At 37.1% G+C, this 20,884-nt stretch overlaps 1 protein-coding gene across 1 annotated transcript; it reads right to left on the bottom strand.

Annotated features, from left to right (window-relative positions):
* Positions 1–798: 798 nt before the first annotated feature.
* LOC101741738 (UNC93-like protein) lies at positions 799–20,752 on the bottom strand. Its single transcript, XM_004932197.4, has 11 exons — positions 18,186–20,752; positions 11,223–11,456; positions 10,506–10,668; positions 8,484–8,607; positions 6,669–6,817; positions 5,686–5,804; positions 4,768–4,927; positions 3,210–3,350; positions 2,707–2,833; positions 1,982–2,102; positions 799–1,036 (listed from the first exon to the last, which is right to left on the bottom strand). The coding sequence occupies exons 2-11, from the start codon at positions 11,444–11,446 to the stop codon at positions 892–894; spliced, it is 1,473 nt and encodes a 490-aa protein (XP_004932254.2). The 5' UTR covers positions 11,447–11,456; positions 18,186–20,752; the 3' UTR covers positions 799–891.
* Between the last annotated feature and the right edge of the window lie 132 nt (positions 20,753–20,884).

The raw sequence follows: 20,884 nt of genomic DNA, 5'->3' as shown, positions 1-20,884 counted from the left end.
CAAACCAACCTAATAATTTTGGCATCATTAAAAGTCTCCGAAAAAATGTCCAGAGTGACTATAACTGAATATTCTCATAAACCAAAACATATAGACACTGGTACATGTTCCATAGAACATTTAACTAATTTATACCTATTTTTACTATTTTTAATTTAAAGAATACATGAACAGGCAGTGAAGGAGACGTAACACAATGTATAGTTCCACTCAGATATTTTATTATAACACTATCATACAAGTTAATAAATTTTAAAGGATTCTTACAAAGGACCGAGCTTGCTACTTACCGAGTAGGTGTAATTGCTCGATATACCAACTGTGTCTGTGGTTTTTATATTAATAAAGAATAAAAGGATAACTGGTGATCCGAAGGTTTCTTCAGCTTCCCCGGGAGTGGTGGTGGAGTGGTGGCTGAGCACGGGCTCAATTAGAGGGGTGCGGTCAGTATATTATCGTTCGGAGCTTTTATATACATAAACTTATTTTGTAAACAGTGTCTATCATACTGGTGGTAGGACCTCTTGTGAGTCCTCTCGGGTAGGTACCACCACCCTGCCTATTTCTGCCGTGAAGCAGTAATACATTTCGGCTTGAAGGGCGGGGCAGTCGCTGTAACTATACTGAGACTTTAGAACTTATATCTCGAAGTGGGTGGCGCATTTACGTTGTACGTGTCGATGGACTCCAGTAGCCACTTAACCCCAGGTGGGCTGTGAGCTCGTCCACCTAGCTAAGCAATAAAAAAATAAATCAGTAAAGGCAATAAAAACTCAATAAACAGTCATTTAAAACGCATTTCAAAATCAATATTTTATTTGCCATAATTATACTATTATGATACATTGAAAACATAGCATTAAAGAGAACTGCTAAATTTGTAACTTAATATTAAAATGGTCCCAGATCTTCTTTTTTATCGACCAGTTCGAAATTCCTCTCGGGGTGGTGCGCCCTCTTCACTCTATACTCCATTAGCTCAATGATCGTGTAGCCAGTGAAGCCGACTATTAATAGACCGAGCAATATTTGCAATCTGTAAATCAAAAGACAATTTGATTTCTCTACAACCCTTCTGTTATTTAACGGTAAGTAGTAACTTGGGTCTGCTACTCTGCAGCGTATCATCACTGCTATGGTCACCTATAAAATTGCTTTTGTTTTCTCTGCCTGCCTAGTGCTCAATAAGAGACCATAGAAATGATGATACGCTGTCACCCACCTTGATACATGAAGTCGAATTCTCAAATTATATTTAACTAGCGACCCGCCCTCGCTTCGCTTCGGAAACTGTAATTTATTATTGATTTCTCCACTATTTAATGGATGTTATTATACATATAAACCTTCCTCTTCAATCACTCTATCTATTAAAAAAAACCGCATCAAAATCCGTTGCGTAGTTTTAAAGGTTTAAGCATACATAGGGACAGACAGATATAGGGACAGAGAAAGCGACTTTGTTTTATACTATGTAGTGATGATTATATTTTATTATAATTTATAATTTGAGACCATTAGCGCAAAAATGGCCTAACCCACAACTTTTTATAATAACGCTTACATGTATATTGCAATATATTTCAAATATAATAAATTTTGATGAAAAACCAGCCTAATCATAGTTTCACCCATAGATAACAGATGGCTTTGTAAACATCATTTGCGTGTATTGTTTTTTGCTCTCAAATTCAAATTCAAGAAAACTTAAACCTTATTACTCCATAATAACTATGGTAAGCTTAGGCCACTTTTGCGCTGACGGCCTCATTTATGATAAGAAGTGGATGGAGAGCCGAACACCATTAATAATTCATTTAGCGTGGAAAAATTGATACCTGCCTGCGGGATTCGAACACCGACATAAACGCATCACTCGATACGAGTAGGTACACCCGCCGTCTTAACCTTTAGGCCACGACGACTCTAAATACTACCTGACTACATACAACTTAGAAATCTTTAGGTTAGACAATTTTACCTGGTTCTAACACAAAGGTACGGAGCGCTGCCGTAAGCCAGAACACTGCCGGTCGCTTCCCACAATCTGAAGTTAGAATAGGCAGCTTCCTCGTGACCGGGAAATAGGATGCCGGATAGAGCTGAAAGCAAAGTATATGCTCGCATCGATAAGTACCTCCCTCCTGCTTGAATCTACAAAGCAGTCTTTTGGGTCTTAAGGGCGGGATTCTTCGACATTATATCTTAATTAAAGAAGCCGACGTACCTACATAATTTGATACCTATGGTACCTATGATTACTACTCAATAACTATCGTTAGACTTGCCGTGAACAACTATAAACAAATGAAGGTTCAATATTAGAAAAGTAAATTTAAAAAAGCACACGATGATTTTTCCATGAAAATTGGCCGTACCCTACCTTTTATAATTATTACATTAATATGATTTCGTTAAATCATACATATTATTTGATAATCGTGGGTTCGCTTCCCTTAGGCAAATATTCATGAACGGGTACCAAGCATTACCTGATCTTTTTTCCCCTACCTAATCATCGATAGCCTAAAGGGCTGATTCTAACTGCGCGGACTAGTAAGTGAAGTCACAGGAGTCCACCTGAGAAGATTCGCTAACACTAGCCCTAGCAAGAGCAGTTTTTCTCTGAATCTACCACTGAATCAGACCCATGGAAAGCACCGGCGAAACACTCAGTAAATTAAAAACCCAGTGGGTTAGTCTTACCGTTAACTTGCACGAGCCAAACAGCATCAGCGGCTCCCCACACGGCAGCGAGGCCGTAGAACACCAGCCACTGATCAGGGTTCGGTCTCCAGAGCAGCAGTACGGTTAAGGTACACAGATTTAAAACCTTCAAAAGAAAACTGCACTCTATCATCCACTCTAGTATATATCTAACTTATAATCCACTTGCAAATCATAATCTAAAGGCCTTTGGGTGTTTGAACACAAAAAAAAAAAAAATACTCCTTGAAGTTTTTCTATTCATATTTTTAAAAACGGGTACAAATGGATGGGACTGCGTGGAAAAAAACGGTTATCTTTCGAGCACCTCTGTGACAATGAAGTCCTAACCCAACCTTTTGCATAGTAGGTAATTCCATTATTATCTAGTACTTCATAGCATCAGAAGCGGTTCGATGTTGTATTGACAAGGAACTCTTTTTAAACGAATTCGTCAGTAATTATTTTACGTCCTTGTGTTTAATCTGGAGACTTCTACTTACCAGAGCAGTGACCATGACCGGATACCGGCCTGTCGTCTTGACGAGTGCTCCGGCTAAGGGCGCGGCTATTGCATTCCAAGCTCCGAAGCAGATCATCACGAATCCAATGTTACTAATACCGTAGGCACAGCCCACGTAAGCCTGTCGCATACAAATTCTATTTTATTATATGTAGTAATGAAACATCTTATTTATTTATTAAACAATCTAATTCATCATAAAAAATAACTAGTGTTCCCGCAGTAGTCGAAATTCGACTATAATTTATTAAAATCAAATAGTCACAGATTTCGCCAAGACTACACTATAGACAAATACTCGTAATATTCAAGATAAAAGAATATTAACCTATTCTCAATTTGACTACAGACTTTAAGCAATAATAAAAGTTTGACAATAAACAAAGAGTATATGCGTGTGTGTCAAATACATGGTAGTGTGTGTAATGTTGTCTTTATTGATTTAATGTATTTTTATGCATAATTTAAAAAAAATATTAGCATTCTCCACTTCTTCTCTATATTATCTATAAGTGGGAAATTTCATACTTCTCCGTCCGCGCAATTTTCGTAAAAAGGGGTACAAAGTTTTTGCTTCACGTATTAATATATAGATTAATGTATGTTTGTGCTTAAACTGTTAACAGATCGAGCGGTATCGAAGACAGCCACAAAGCATACCAAAGCCCGCACCACAACGTTAATACTACCACCTTCAGTCATGAGGTGAAAATCTCGACTGTTTTGTATAACGTCTGTTCATCCTAGCAAGCCAAAACACATTACCGCATCACCATAGAAAAATTGAAGATGGTCGTATTAGCGACCGTTGTGAAAAGCTCTTTTTCTAAGTTTAAAAGTCTTCAACGGCAAGCAGTGACTTGGCTGTGGTCTTGGCATTTATCTATGCTCATAAGCAGCACTACTTTTGATCGGCTGAGCTACAAAGACTGGTAGCAATGACAAGTAAAGCAATTTGTTTCGAGGACACATCTTAGTGCTTTTTATTACGCTTTTATTAGCTTCAGACGTATGTATGTATGTTTGTAACGAATTCTTTGAACAATTTTGACCCCCTTCAAAACGTCGGAATAACTCGAAATTTGGTATATTTATTAAGGACCGATGACAATTCAATATAAAAAAAAATTTAAAAAGAAATTGAAAAAATTTAAATTCAACTAAAAAATGAAAAATAAATAATAGTTTAAAAAACTAACAAAATACGCTTTTATAAAAAATATTTTTTTTTAATAAATTTCAATTAAATATAGTGTAAGAAAAAATGATTTTACTGTAAAAAAGCGTGAGGTGCTTTTCAGGATATTATCAGAATAACCCTTTTACTCATATCTGTTCATATTATCTATAAAATATTTATAACCACTGATACCGTGCACCTCACGCTTTTTTTTACAAAAAAATCACTTTTTTCTACACACTTCACACTATTTTTAATTCAAATTTATAAAATTTTTATTTTTTATTTTTTATAAAAGCGTATTTTGTTAGTTTATTAAACTGTTATTTATTACTTGAGGATGCTATCTATATCTTACCTGTGTAAAGTCCGCAGCCATGAAAGCTTGTTCGGCGCCGATGTAGCCTATGACGGGCAGCAACAGAAGCTGGTACTTGTGCCTGAGCTGACGCAGCGTTACCGCCAGGAGTTGGAGACCGGACTTACCGCGACTTGCGGGAGTACGACCTGATGTGTACCTAGGTATTAGATTTTAATAATAAGTTGTTTGCTACTAATATCCCAACAGAAAGCCCACGGTATATTATTTATTAAAAAAAATCACGAAATATCAGCTCTTCTTCCCATTTGTCGGATAAATGAGCTCACCGTTCATCTCACAACAAATGGATACTAAGGACCATAGACTTTTTTGTTCTTAGATGGATGACGAGCTCGCAGCCCACCTGGTGTTAGGTGGTCACTGGAGCCCATAGACATCTATAACGTAAATGCGCCACCCACATTGAGATATAAGTTCTAAGGTCTCAGTATAGTTACAACGGCTGCCCCGTCCTTCAAACCGAAACGCATTGCTGCTTCACGGCAGAAATAGGCAGGGTGGTGGTACCTACCCGTGTGGCCTCACATGAGATTCTACCACCAGTAAGACATCAGAAAGACAATATTGCTGCCCACCTTGGAACATGAGCTGGATGCCTCAATATCCAACAATCACTTCACGGCTGACATAATCATGATGGTGTGTCACCAACAGTTCAATTGAGAAATTTCGAAGCGAGCCTAGGTGGGGTTTAAGGGACGAAGTTACTTGCGGTAACTTTTGGAAAGCGGTAAAGAGAATATCTCCAATTAGAAGTTTTTGCCTGATTTAAAATATTATACTGTACTAGCAGGCAGGAAAAAAAATATTTCTATTCTATGATAGTTGTCGCCACAATATTGTCCATATTGAACCTATAAAAAACTATTTTAAGTGTACGTGTTGAGTTATAACCTGGTTAGTGCGTCGACCCCTACAGCAACCAGAAGAACAGCAATGGCCATGCACGCGAGGTACACGCCGGCTATCAAGTTAATCTTCGCAGTGGAAGGTGGCTTGAGGTTACTGTTACCCTGGATAAAGTTTAGCCATAATGTTCATAAAAAGCATATTATTTTCACGCGCATCACAGATAGTTTAATAAAAAAAGGTGTGCTATAATACTAGAAGCGTTCTATCTCATTCTCTCGCATGTAGGTAGATGTTGTCTATGTTCATTTCTTTTTAGTGTCGCTTTTTCGTTGCACCGAATCATTTCCCAAATTCCACTTTGATCTGGAAATATGGCCATAGGGCTTCGATGATACTAATTAGAAGACAACTAAAATTCCACATTCAGCGGCCGTAAAGCTAGGTCTTTCCCTTGTGTTATGAGTAATGCAAACGTACATATAGGAAAATGACCAGTAGGTACACCCTGACTTCGGATACCTTTCACAAAAACTCCGACCAGAAATAAAAGAGATATATAGCACTTATCAGCCCATAGACATCAAAGTGTTAAACTAGTCCTCGAAGGCTCAATGCATTTTTTTAATTGCCATTGAAGGCAGTCAAGCATATGGGCCATTTGATGGTGAGTGGTTACCGTCACACATGGACGTCAGCAATGCCAGGGACAGAGCCACGCGGCTGCCTAACGTTTAAACCTTCCATTTTATAGTGGCTATGCTTTGAAGGGGTCAAATGAGAACACACAACTAATTCGGTGCAGAAAATAGACAATCTGGTTGTACATACAAATGTACGTTTGGGCTCAGAAAACGTATATATTTGTTTTTTTTTTCTAAAATGTCGTACTAGTTTCCCTGGTTGACGAAACCCAATATGAATTATTAAGAAGAGATAAGATGAGAATCCTTCTGCAACAGACATGAGGAAGTTGGAGTATTAACTCGAAAAGCTTCACTACTCCTTCTCTTAAGTTTACCCCTTACGTGTGAAGCACTGCTGCTGCAGAAGTTAGCTCCGCATGTGGCTCTAAAGTCAAGAGGCGGTATTTCGGAGGCGTTAGTGATCAGCGTCATCGCAGTAGACGGAATAGTTTCGTTCAAAAACGGCGCCTCTCCTAGAGATGACGATAAAACTGAAAAGAGAAGGACAAACATTATTTTATCTTGAAAATTCTAAATCTATACTAATATTATAAAGAGGAAAGATTTTTTTGTTTGTTTGTATTGAATAGGCTCCGAAACTACTGAACCGATTTGAAAAATTATTTCACTGTTTGAAAAAATTAGGGATCCTTACTAAAACTACCTATAAAATAAAAAAATATCTATAAAATATTCTTTAAATCGCGTGCCCTGCGAAAACTATTGATGATAGAATAAAATAATGTACTACGACTTTGTAGAACACATTATTATTTACAAAAAGTGTCGCCACAGCATATGTCTAACTATTATAGTTATGCCGCAATAAGTGTTCTTTTATTTAAAAAAATAAAATAACGTCAAATGTCGTTGAATTTTTGTTAAAGACCGAGCAGAGCCGGAGCGGGCCGCTTGTGTATAAATAATTCTAAATGTTCACAAGAGACCCCGAAACCGCTTTTAGTAAATCGACAGATTGACCTGTGTGAAATTGTGAAGTTTGGTAGCAAAATGAAATCCAAGATTGGCCAGCAAAGTGTGCTGGATTTGACTAGTTACATTATGTAAGTTAATGAACAGACGGCCCACTTGATGTTCAGCGAGACAATGTTACAAGGACATAGAGTCGAAATCCCACATACATGGGATAACGGATATCTCACCCTTAGCTGGAATGATTGCTTCGGAGAAGAAATAAGTAGAAATAGCAGGTATAATACTTAAAGAGTGGTGCTGTCCAATCCCTTAATGGGCTTTTACGACACCTACGGAAAGTAGGGTTGGTGCCATTCTAATAAATTTCTATTCATGGATATATTCCATGATGTTTTGCAGCATTTTGTAGCTGCTGCTATAAGCTACTTAAGTTAATACCTTACAGATGTTTTGGTTCTAATGTTAGTTTGTAAGAAGACTGGAATAAATAAATAATTCATCACACACGATGTCATATTATCATTATATTCAACATTGTTTTCCGAAGTTTATAAAAATGTTTGTTAATTAGTACATGTCCAAATTAGATTTAATACCAGTCATATCAAAAACGTATGCTTTGAACTTCTATTTTAAAAGTTTTGCGCGATAGGGATTGTGAAGAATTTTCTGGATTATCAATTTTATCGCCTTTTCTATGTTTGTTTAAGGATAATTCATAGCTTAGTTTGTTGCATGAATGTATAAAATTTTGCAATTACTTATTGAGGAAAAAACGAACTCGGGAAATGTCAAACATGGTTTTTTTTGTATTGGCTTAGTTGACCTACTCTCAAGGTTTTGTCAAATAATGATTTTATTGTCATACAAAAAATGATTTAGTGAACTGTATTCATAGCTAAACTTTACACGCGGTTTAGCTCGCGTTGTGAGAGACGAAATAAAGATCGGGAAGCTTACTTTTTTATGTAAAATCCCGCCCCTGATAATGTCTATAAATTTTCATAATCATAGGATAGATAGTTAAGACGTGAAAGAATAACATAAAACTCACTTTGGCATTCATAATATTTCATAATATTATAGTATTTAGTATTAGTAGTACCTATAAAATTTACGTTAGTTTTCACAATAGCTAACCTAAATAGGTATAACCAGAATTTATGTAATCTGAAAAAACTAAAGGGAAAACATTTATAAATCGAAAAAAAAACAGCTTACTCGCAGAAGATATAAGATTTCCCCATATTTGCGCCATCTGGTAGAACATGAAGAACAGCCCGAAGAACCTCACCACCAAAACTTCAGCTGGAATTCCTGATAATTTAGAATACGGTTCGGATATCTGAAACAATTTTTAAAGGAAATTCAACAATGGCAAGACCTCAATCCAATTTATTCAGTGCATAATTTCTGACATTTCCGTGAACACGAAAACTAAAAATTATACGAAATGTCGGAAACTCTATAGCGCGAAAATTTATAAAAAAACTAAAAAAATTTATAAATAAGGTCAACGAAATAAACACGAGGTTCAATTTTAAGAGGCTTTTTTTCCTTATTTTTTTCCTACCTATGCTGATAGCCTTGAGAGGCTATTACAGCTTCACCCTAACGTTTGTAGGTGAGCTTTTTTTTTATGATTGAAGGATTACTGGTGGCCCGGAGGCCTTTCCGGTTTCGCCAGGACAGGTGGGCGAGCAAAGGCTCAGCCAGGAGGGGTGCGATTTGCTAACAGCTACCCGAGCGCCTCCGAAGGAGACCTAACAGCTCAAGAGCAGCTGCTTCGCGAATGAATCTACGACCGGATCGTAATCGCGACCCGCTGAGAAGATCCGGTGAGAAACTCAGCGAGCTGATTCATGGGTTAGGTTACACGGCGAACTCTTTGTCGAGTTCGACGAGTACGGTTACCGGGGTCCCTAAGCCTGCTCCTAGTGTTAGAGCTGAAGGACGTGTCTAGGGCGTCGACGGTGACTGGCTCCTGCGTGATCAGGATTCGGGGAGTATTCAGCGGCGGCAACGATAAGGCGATTATCATGACGCATAGCCTTATCGAAGTACCGTTCCGACGCTGACTTCATGTATTTCTGGATAGATTCGAGGCCCAGGTCATCGTGTAGGGCAACGTTCCTCACGAACCACGGAGCGCCGACGGCTAACCTGCAAAAGCGGGATTGTAGAGATTGGAGGGTGTCTATATGTGTGCAGGCCGCGTGAGCGAACACCACACTTGCGTAAGTCATGACGGGCCTTATGCAAGTTTTGTAAAGTGTCACCTTGTTCCGAAGGGACATTTTACTCCGCTTACAGATCATGGGGGTAGGTGAGCTCACGGGGCTCAAGCCGGAGAGTTGCTAGCACTGACCCTAGCAAGAGCAGGGCTTCGCAGAATCTACCACCGGATCGGAAACGCGACCCACTGAGAAGATCCGGCAAGAAAGTCAGTGTCTATGGGTTAATTCGCTCGTCGAGCCCTTCGTCGCAAGCGATGGGTTCGACGAGGACAGTGACCGGTGCTTGTGGTGCCTAAAAGCACCGTTAATGGATCGTAGATAGACCTAAGGAGCACAGTTCCTTTCGAATTTTGAGAAGTGGCGTTTTGTGTTAACGGTATTATCGATAACTACAAAAGTTTAATGTGATTTTGATTGTATCTTACCTTAAGTGGATCTAATTTTTACGAGCATTGATATACTTTATTATGTTCACAGATTTGTGTTTTGTTGTGACTTTCAATCGCAATGTTTATTCGAAACTAGCTGACCCGGCAGACTTCGTAGTGCCTCAATCTAAACTAAACTTTTGTATAAAATAAACTTAAAACCACCTAGTAAACCTAGTAGTGATCCTACCACCAGTAGTAAATAGTACCCATGATACTAATTCTAACAAGCTTAAGTACTGAAAAGCCTAAGTTTAAAGCAGTCGAGCCTACCGTTACGTTAACTCTGCCAATGCCAGTCCCAAGCCCGCATAAGAAAAGAGAAGGGTTGAGTTGGAGTTCGAACTTTCCACCGTAAAACAATCAACGCCGAATGTCTGGTGGCGGTTAATTAGCCGGACCCAAATAAGGCTTCAGCGGCCTCAAAGAATTAAATCTCTTCCAAAAGCACTGCCGTGGAAGGACGCCGGAACCGGAATATTTTCCCAAGAAAGCCTCATGAGGCCACAACCTGAGGATTATCGACGCCAGGAGGATTAAAGCAGTCGAACGTACCAGAATGCAGTTGCAAAACTTACCACAGAAAGATAAGTGCATTTAGCGCACCAGAGTGGTCCGCCACCAAAGCCGACCATCATGCCGGCTGGTATCAGTGTATACAACTTCGGATAAAACTGCGCTGCTATGAACGGCATATACGTGATGAAGGACATTGACACTGTCCATTTGCAACCAAGCCACCTGAAAAGAAAATGTCTAGACTAAAACCATCCAATCCAATGTTTCATTGTTTTATAAAAACTAATAAATGACAAATATTTTATAAGGGTGACCAGCTCAGTATTATAATTATCAGGTGAACCATTGCCACTTTTCCTCCTTTTTATTACGCTTTTATTAGATTACGCTTCAGACGTATATAATATGTTTGTAACGGAATCATTGAACATGATTTTGACCCTCTTCAAAACGTCGGATTAACTCGAAATATGGTATACTTATTAAGGACCGATGACAAATCTTTAATACAAAAAAAATTAATTTTTTTTAATGAAATTCAACTATAAAATGAAAAATAAATAATAGTTTCAAAAAACTAACAAAATATGCTTTTTATTCAGCGTATTTTTTAGCGTATATAGCGTATTTTGTTAGTTTTTTAAACTATTATTTATTTCGACAAATATTGGACACCCAAGCGTAAAAATGACCTAGTGACAGTACAGATAACCGAATTTGAAATGAATTTGAAAAAGAACATACAATTATTGAATATCAAAACTTAAATAACTCACTTAATGACAACAGCGGGTAATAATATATTCGAGAGGATCAGGGAGAAGTAAATGGCGGCCAGGGTGAAGGTGCCGGCTCCGTCGTCGCTGTTCACGGAGCTCTGGAGGTTGGCGGTCCCGTGGAAGGCCGTGAAGTGGATCATGAAAGCGAAACCAAGAACGAATACGTTCCGGTTTATACGCCATTTCTCATTTGAACTAAAAGTTATTGTTTCTTCCGGCATGATGGGCTAACTGTAAAAAATATTAAATTATATTAATAATCGTACTGTTAACATATAAATTTTGCCTATTTTTCCGCTGTTTGTAAAATTGCTGTAACATGTCATAGTTTGTTATAAAAGATTGCTGTACATTTTTTTTTTTTTATTGCCCTTGTAGGCAGACGAGCATACGGCCCACCTGATGGTGAGTGGTTACCGTCGCCCATGGACTTCAGCAATGCCAGGGGCAGAGCCAAGCCGCTGCCTACCGTTTAATACTCTCCACAAGCCTCGTTTGAAGAAGGACATGTCATAGCGCTCGGGAAACACCGTGGAGGGGAGCTCATTCCATAGCCGGATGGTACGTGGCAAAATGCATACATGCCTGTAACTGGCTTACATACCAGTACTTAGTTATATACATGTTAATTTTAAGGTTGAATGTTTTGTGTGTATTGCTGTTGGTGTGTCTAAATAAATAAATAATAAATAATGAACTAAATAGAGCCAATTAAAAGATATCTAAAAATTTACGATACCTTATGCTCATTTGTATTAAGAACAAGGGCATTTTATTAATTACATTTAATAAATTTACATGATCTCAGCGATACGAGTTTCTGTGTAAGCACAATATACTACATGAGCATATTTTTATTGTATTTTTTATTACGATAGGTTTTTTTTGTTGTGCAATCGTTCCGTCTATAGTTTAAAAATAATTTGAAGGCCTCTCTCCTAATTAAGAATGCGAATTCAATTAATAACTCAGAACATTGGACATACTACGTAATAAAAAAAATCTGACACAATCGTTAACAATAAATTAATATAAAATTATAATAATGTTTACATTTACGTATTTTCGTATAAAATACAACAAAAATTCATTTTATTCTTGAAAATCGCAGTATTACTAAACAAACAATTTTGCATAAACAATATATCGATCGTGCTTTAAGCTCACGACAATACATTCGAGACCTTGAAATGTTATTGTGGCTTATCGAGGCTTATCATCCAAGCTTCGTAATGTCACACAGCCTTATAAACCTTACATTGTTTATTATATTGCAGTATCATAGTCCTGACAAAAGTGCTCAGTAAAGGTCACGACCCTCAGAACTGAGGAATACGACGCACGGAGGAGGATCATTTGCAAATTAAATACAATAACCACTGCGGAGAGAAAGTTGTTATTCATACTGCTTTTTTGCCTTCGAATGTAAACGAATCGCCTGTCTGACTGTGAGTGGCCACCGAAGCTCATGAACATCAGAGGTCCAGGGGCTCACCCAACTCACCCCACTCGACCGGGTATCCGTAAATGGTATCACTGGCGTTAAAAAAAATGGCTCACCCAACCTATTTTCGTAGTATTTTTTTATTTCTGTTGTAGACGGACGAGCCCACTTGATGGAGATTCTTACTGGTGGTAGGACGTCTTGTGAGTCCGCACGGGTAGGTACCACCGCCCTGCTTGTTTCTGCCGTGAAGCAGTAATTCGTTTCGGTTTGAAGGGAGGGGCAGCCGCTGTAACTATACTGAGACCCTAGAACTTATATCTCAAGGTGGGTGGCGCATTTACGTTGTAGATGTCTATGGGCTACAGTAACCACTTAACACCAGAAGGGCTGTGAGCTCGTTTAGCGGACTAAGCAATAGAAAACCTTCGTTATAAAGAAATAACACTGTGTAATAAAATCGAATACCGAAAGATAAAAATAAAACCGTGTTTATTATACCCTACCCATACCAGCCGAGAAGTTTCCAAACTGTTCTACAATTAAAACTTCGGGCTCGTGTCTTAAGCATCATTCGGTTTCTTGTGCCTTTGAAGCCCTAACTACTTAGAACCAATTGGATCTTGTCTATTTAGCTATGTCATAAAGAACGCCACGCTAGTTTGTATATTTATTTGCGAAATATCTTGGAAATGTTGTACAAATATTCTGAAGAGAAGTTTGTAAATTTGGCATAGCTCTCCTCTATGAGCGATGTCAACGAATCCTTTTATTTTGTTATGTCTTAGATTGGTGTATTTTGTTTATATTATTTTATTTATATTTATTTTATATTTATATTGGCTTTCAGAGCCAATCAACACCAAAAACGTAAACTCTGCCACCCACCTTGAGGCATGAGTTCTAGTCGCAATTGTATGGTACAACGTCTGCCCCATCCTTCAAACCGAAACGCATTATTGGTTCGTGACAGAAATAGGCTGGGTGGTGGTACCTATCCGTGTGGGCTAACAAGATGCCAGTAAATACGCAAATTGTATTTTTTGTGGTTTTACTTTTTATTACACGATGTTATTCCTTCCTTGTCGAAGTCATTCGTGAACATTTTCTCAGTACATAGTCTATATCTATACCTAGTCAGGTCATAAGTTCTGTCACATGTTTAATGTAAAATAATTGAAACAAGTTTATTCATTATGTAACCATTCATATACCAAAATGAACTTAACAAAACATAGATTCTTATGACACTAAAGTTTATTCAAAATGACCTCCGTGATTTTGAATACAGGCCTTCAATCTGCGCGGCCAGTCGTCTATCGCAGCACGAACGAGGTCCATGTCAATATCGGCGGCTGCCTTAATTGAGTGACTCCAAATTGGGATGAGGCTTTGAGCACGCCTTTTCCTCCAAGTGTTGCCATATCTTGTAATCTAACGGATTCAAATTTGGACTGGAGGAGGGCCAGTCTTCGTGCCGGATGAAGTCGATTTCACGCGCCGCCAGCCAGTCTTGTGTGCTCTTCGCTCTATGAGCTGGCGCCGAATCTTATTGGAATACCCAGTGCCTGTTATTGAACATGGTATGAGAAACAGGTTCCACAAGGTTCGTCAGGACTGTATTTTGATACACAACTGCATTCGTTTTTACACCTTTCTCACAAAAATGTACCTCTGTTAAGCCCCAATAAGATACTCCCAACCATACCATGAGCAAGGATGGAAAATGACCTCGTTGGACACGCGGAATACGATTGCTCGCTTCTTCACTACTGTGTGCGTACACCTTATCATTTTGTTTGTTGTAGCTCTCTTCTACGGTAAAAATTATTCATCCGAAAAAATAATTTCCCGATATTTTTTTCCCGCGTACCGCTTCAACAAAGCGCGGCATCTCTTCAGTCTCAGGTCCATTAGACGAGCATTCAAACGATGTCCTGTTTTTCTTCGATATGCCCAAAGCCCTAAGTCTTCATTTAACACCGTTTTCACCGTGGTTCTGCTTAACCCCATCTGAAGGTCCAACAGTTTCTGCTTACGTTTGGGATTTCTTTGAATTCGCGCCTTCACAGCTTTTATCACTGCTGGATTCCTAACAGACCGAGGGCGACCACTTCTTGACCTGTCATCTACACTAGAGTCTTCATTGTATCGTTTGATGGTACGATAAACGAATCTTTTGGTTATATTCAAATTTTTCAGTATGTTAAAAATTTTAATTGGCGCGTAACCGCAACGATGCAACGCAATAACTGCAACACGGTCTTCTTTAAGCGTCCACTTCATATTTAAAAATGAGTAAAATTCTAAAAGTATACATTTTTATTTTCATGAACAATTCGAAATTCGAATTCAATAAACTTTTTTGTGGACAGCATTCTAAAAGAAAAGTTTTTACTGTGTGACAATACTTATGACCTGACTAGTTATATATAAAAATGAATTTCTGTTCGTTAGTCTCGCTAAAATTCGAGAACGGCTGGACCGATTTAGCTAATTTTGCTCTTGAATTATTTGTGGAGGTCCAGAGAAGGTATAAAAGTTAAATAAATATGAAAATGCTCGGAATTAAATAAAAATAACAATTTTGTTTTTCCTTTGATGTGTCCCCCGTCGGACGGATTCCTTTTATTTGAGATACTACGAAGTATGCCGGGTCAGCTAATCCTTAATAAAATTGTCAACTGACTACGGGCTTAAACACCGAAATAGTCGCATTGCTTAATTCGGATACATGAACCGTCTTAACCTTGAGACAACGACGTCTCCAAATAGTCTTAAAAATAAGTTAAAAAGGTGGAAATAAGTTACAAAAATGTGTACGTAGTCTTTTCTGTTAAAATATAATATAAATAATGACAAATTAAGGACATACTATGTACGAGAATTATAAATAATGACACAAGTAGGAATTAGTAGAATAGTATTTTTTTATTTACTTTCACTACTACAAATTTCATCTACTATAAGCTTTCAAATTCAAGAATACGCTGGTAGAAAATACTTATACTTTGTACTTGTTTTCTTTGTGCAATAAAGTGTTAAATATTTATCAATCTAAGTAAACAGAAACAGCGCAGATTTCCGTTTATTATTCAAGATGAAAAAAAAAAGATCTCTCAATTAAAAATTAAATTATTTACAAAAAATACTCTGCAGAAAGACAATAATTCGATAATCGATCATTACACAAAATGATGCGGTTTACTATCATTATCATTAGTTCAACATAATTTTCGAATACTACTGACGAAATGATTCATTTACGCACCAATATTCTTGAACATGCTAATTATGTGTTGAAACTTTCCTCTATTAACATTATTTAAGTTTTCTTTAGCATACGTATATGTAGCGATAATTTCTCAAATACTGGTATTATTCGTTCTCCCAAATTGGCCATACCTTTATATGTCATTAATAAGGTCTAGAATTTTTGGCGGGAACGCGAGGAGTGAAGTTGTGTGATTTGTTTTATTTTGTCTATTTAGTGTTTCTTCAAGTTTCAATGTGCAATAACGGTGGTTTATTAACTGTTTAGTATCTGTGAAAGTGCACAAATGTGGGAAAATAAAACATAGCCGCTGGACGTAACTTCTCGGCATCCTCTAAAAAGTCTACTGAAAAAGTCTCAGTAAATGACCACCATTTTACTGAGATTGTATTTCATCCCATATCATCCCATATCATCTCGTGTCATCTCATCTCATTTCATTTCGTTTTCATGTCATTTTATGCGATGTTTTATATTAATCAACTTCATTTCATTTCATAATATAATTTTTCATATAAAAAAGTTTTCATTAACATTAAAATAAGACTTGACCTAAAGGTCTTACTTACCAGGTCATAAAATCCCTTAAAAAAACAATCAATGAACCTGTGCTATGTTGATTGCAGAGAAATAGCCTCGAAATTATTAATTAAATACTTGACTGAATATAAATTTAAATTAAATTAAAAATATTCAGACCATAACAATTTTAGCGTGTCATGTTCTAATCTGACAATAAATAAAAATCCTGAATACAGTTGTTTTCTAGTTGTTCTTACTTTCACGGAGTAATGGATCGACATGTTTGTTTTCAAAGATTTTTTTTCTACCTATTCACTGGTAGCCTAGGGGGCTGTTTCAGCCTCGTACAGAGCGGTAAGTGAGGGTACGGGCTCAACCTGAGAGTTTAATAGGAAACTTTGAAGGCGGAAAATTTGTATTTTTCCCCAAAATTAATAAATAACATTCAAAGGCCCCGAAGAATTTTGCCGTATGTTACGAGTGCCGGAAACAAATACCCGAGATAATACAAAAACAAACCACATTTTTAAATTAAATAAAAAAAGTGCGTGCGTACAAAGTACCTACACATGTCAAAAGTGAAACTTTTTTGGCGAACTAATTTATAAGTCTTGCTTATATTTATACAAATCTAAAACTTTAGATTTCCGAGACTTAGAGAAAGGGAAAAAGGAAGATATGTTCCAGCCAAAAGTCTGTCAAATGTCAATCTCAAACCTCAGTGTTGACAGTCACATTATGTTTAGATTTCTAAATTGTAAATGACTAATATTTTGCCAATTGAATTGAGTAATTTAACTTCATGCTATTTGATTAATGTTCCAAATTCTTTTCATTTCATTTCAATTCCTATTAACATTTTTCACAAAAAAATTATAAAATATTAGGCTGTATGATATGATACATTTGCCTTTCCAGTTGGAAAAATACAACAACTACTACTACTGACATTTGACAAGTACTTAATTTCAATAGTAGTTTGACGTCACTTCCGTTGCATACCTGCGTGACGTTCTGTAAAAATTTTAACCTCATGCGCCTAAAGAAGTTTCACTTATATTATTATTATTTTCTGAAGTCTACTACTATTAATACTACTATTAATACCAAAATATATTAATATAACGCGAGGGGAACTGCGCACAAGCCTTAATATCGATTAAAATGTAATTTACGCAAATCGCTAGATTGAATTAATTGACAAGCCATGTCATGTGACCTCTATGGTTATTTCTGCAAAGAAACAATAGTTTGCGTTGAAGGGTAGTAGGATAACTGTTGTTGCATTGCGTTTGAAGTATCGACGTCAAGTTTCAAAGTGAGTTTCAAAGAGAAAATAAAATTGCGCCGTATCTATGGGCTCTGTTAAGCGCTCAACTAAGTTTCTCTGTCTGCTCTTTCTATTTATCATAAAAATATAATTAGAACTGCTTTCAAAATTTATTTTCTCCCAAATAAAGGAGACAATAGATTTACAACTTACTTAAATTTATAATAACGTTACAACTTCGGATGTTTCGTTTACTTTTGTATCACTTCTACATTAAAAATAAGTCCGGTTACCTCGTATTAATTAATCGCAAAAAAAAAAACACATGTGCACAAAATATTGCAAAAATTTCCTTGTTGATTTTCTCAAGTACTTAAGACTCACAATTGCATGAAAATGTATTTATCAAATTAAAAATCTAATTAAATTTAATCGAATTATATTACTTACATGTAATTCAGATTAGGCAGCTAAAACATTTGTTGGGGTACAGAGCACAGTAACAATAAAAATTCCAAAAAAAGGGGCGAACCACAGCACTATTAAAAAAAAAATCTAATCACAGATAAAAAATATTTTATCATATAATATCCTTTGTTTACTCCATTAAAAACTTTTTGTTCGTTATCACCGGCCGCTGTTAGACAGCCTTCTGCTACGTAGGCCCCAAAACCAGTTAGTGGTGGCCGTTTGTGAATGTAAATTCGAGGTTGTTTCCATTCGGTATTGTCTATTTGAATTTATTAAAAAAAAAACAAATGGTCAATTCCAAACCGTAATATCATAATAGTATCTTGTTTTTTTTTGCAATAATTTTTAGACTCTTTATAACTTTACTCCAAAAGACAGGTTTATTGTGATTAACCAAAAAAAACATGTGAATTTTTTCATTAAATTGTGTGCTGACATTGAATATAAACATTCTACGATTTGTTCAACAATATTACCTGCTGTTAATTTTTTGTTGTTGCTTAGACGGGTGGACGAGCTCACGGCCCATCTGATGTTAAGTGGTTACTGGACCCCATAGACGACAACGTTAATGCCACCCACCTTAAGATATGAGTTCTTAGGTCTCCGTTTTTACAGTACAACGGCTACCCCAACCTTCAAACCGAAACATATATACCTAGTCAGGTCATAAATTCTGTCACATGTTTAATGTAAAATAATTGAAACAAGTTTATTCATTTATGTAATCATTCATATACCAAAATGAACTTAACAAAACATAGATTCTTATGACACTAAAGTTTATTCAAAATGACCTCCGTGATTTTGAATACAGGCCTTCAATCTGCGCGGCCAGTCGTCTATCGCAGCACGAACGAGGTCCATGTCAATATCGGCGGCTGCCTTAATCAAGGATGTCTTGAGTGACTCCAAATTGGGATGAGGCTTTGAGCACGCCTTTTCCTCCAAGTGTTGCCATACCTTGTAATCTAACGGATTCAAATCTGGACTGGAGGAGGGCCAGTCTTCGTGCCGGATGAAGTCGATTTCACGCGCCGCCAGCCAGTCTTGTGTGCTCTTCGCTCTATGAGCTGGCGCCGAATCTTGTTGGAATACCCAGTGCCTGTTATTGAACATGGTATGAGAAACAGGTTCCACAAGGTTCGTCAGGACTGTATTTTAGACTGTATACACAACTGCATTCTTTTTTACAGCTTTCTCACAAAAATGTACCTCTGTTAAGCCCAAATAAGAAACTCCCAACCATACCATGAGCGAGGACGGAAAATGACCTCGTTGGACAAGCGGAATACGGTTGCTCACTTCTTCACTACTGTGTGCGTACACCTTATCATTTTGTTTGTTGTAGCTCTCTTCTACGGTAAAAAATTTTTCATCCGAAAAAAGAATTTCCCGATATTTTTTTCCCGCGTACCGCTTCAACAAAGCGCGGCATCTCTTCAGTCTCAGGTCCATTAGCCGAGCATTCAAACGATGTCCTGTTTTTCTTCGATATGCCCGAAGCCCTAAGTCTTCATTTAACACCCTTTTCACCGTGGTTCTGCTTAACCCCATCTGAAGGGCCAACAGTTTCTGCTTACGTTTGGGATTTCTTTGAATTCGCGCCTTCACAGCTTTTATCACTGCTGGAGTCCTAACAAACCGAGGGCGACCACTTCTTGACCTGTCATCTACACTAGAGTCTTCATTGTATCGTTTGATGGTACGATAAACGAATCTTTGGTTATATTCAAATTTTTGAGTATGTTAAAAATTTGAATTGGCGCGTAACCGCAACGATGCAACGCAATAACTGCAACACGGTCTTCTTTAAGCGTCCACTCCATATTTAAAAATGAGTAAAATTCTAAAAGTATACATTTTTATTTTCATGAACAATTCGAAATTCGAATTCAATAAACTTTTTTGTGGCCAGCATTCTAAAAGAAAAGTTTTAACTGTGTGACAATACTTATGACCTGACTAGTTATATATTATATATGTGTTTATACATATTATATATATGTATATATAAACCAAATTTGCTGATACTTAACGTTTTCGGGTGTGGTTAGTCAAATATTAATTTTCCTAAGATAGGAAAAAAAATACTCTTATGATTTATATATCTATTTGTATTGCACAAAATAAGTGACATTATCTCGATAGCGGATTAAGAGCTCATATACACCGCAATGTAATCCCTAAAGAGCTTGAAACATGAGATTAATACACAAATTGAATTGTATCCCATCCTTCAAATGACAACAGATGACTGATTTTTTTTTTATTGCTTAGATGGGTGGACGAGCTCACAGTCCACCTGGTGTTAAGTGGTTACCAGAGCCCATAGACATCTACAACGTAAATGCCGCCACCCACCTTGAGATAAGAGTTCTAAGGACGCATTACTGCTGTACGGCAGAAATAGGCAGGGCGGTGGTACCTACCCGTGCGGACTCACAAGAGGTCCTACCACCAGTAATTACGCAAATTATAATTTTGCGGGTTTCATTTTTATTACACGATACGCAACATAAACACGCACAGCCCATGTTGTCACTTACCCGTGTTAACTAACATTATATCACGAACTTTAAGTGACAAAGACCCTCAAATTTGCCTAAAGATGCTAGACAAATATTTGCCTTGTACTCCAAACAGTACCTCTGAAATATTATGTTTAAGGTCATAAA

The sequence above is a fragment of the Bombyx mori genome, chromosome 8 (assembly GCF_030269925.1).
Source record: "Bombyx mori chromosome 8, ASM3026992v2".
Classification (NCBI taxonomy): domain Eukaryota; kingdom Metazoa; phylum Arthropoda; class Insecta; order Lepidoptera; family Bombycidae; genus Bombyx; species Bombyx mori.
Note: the sequence above shows the minus strand (reverse complement) of the source record. Positions and strands in the feature narration are given on the sequence as shown.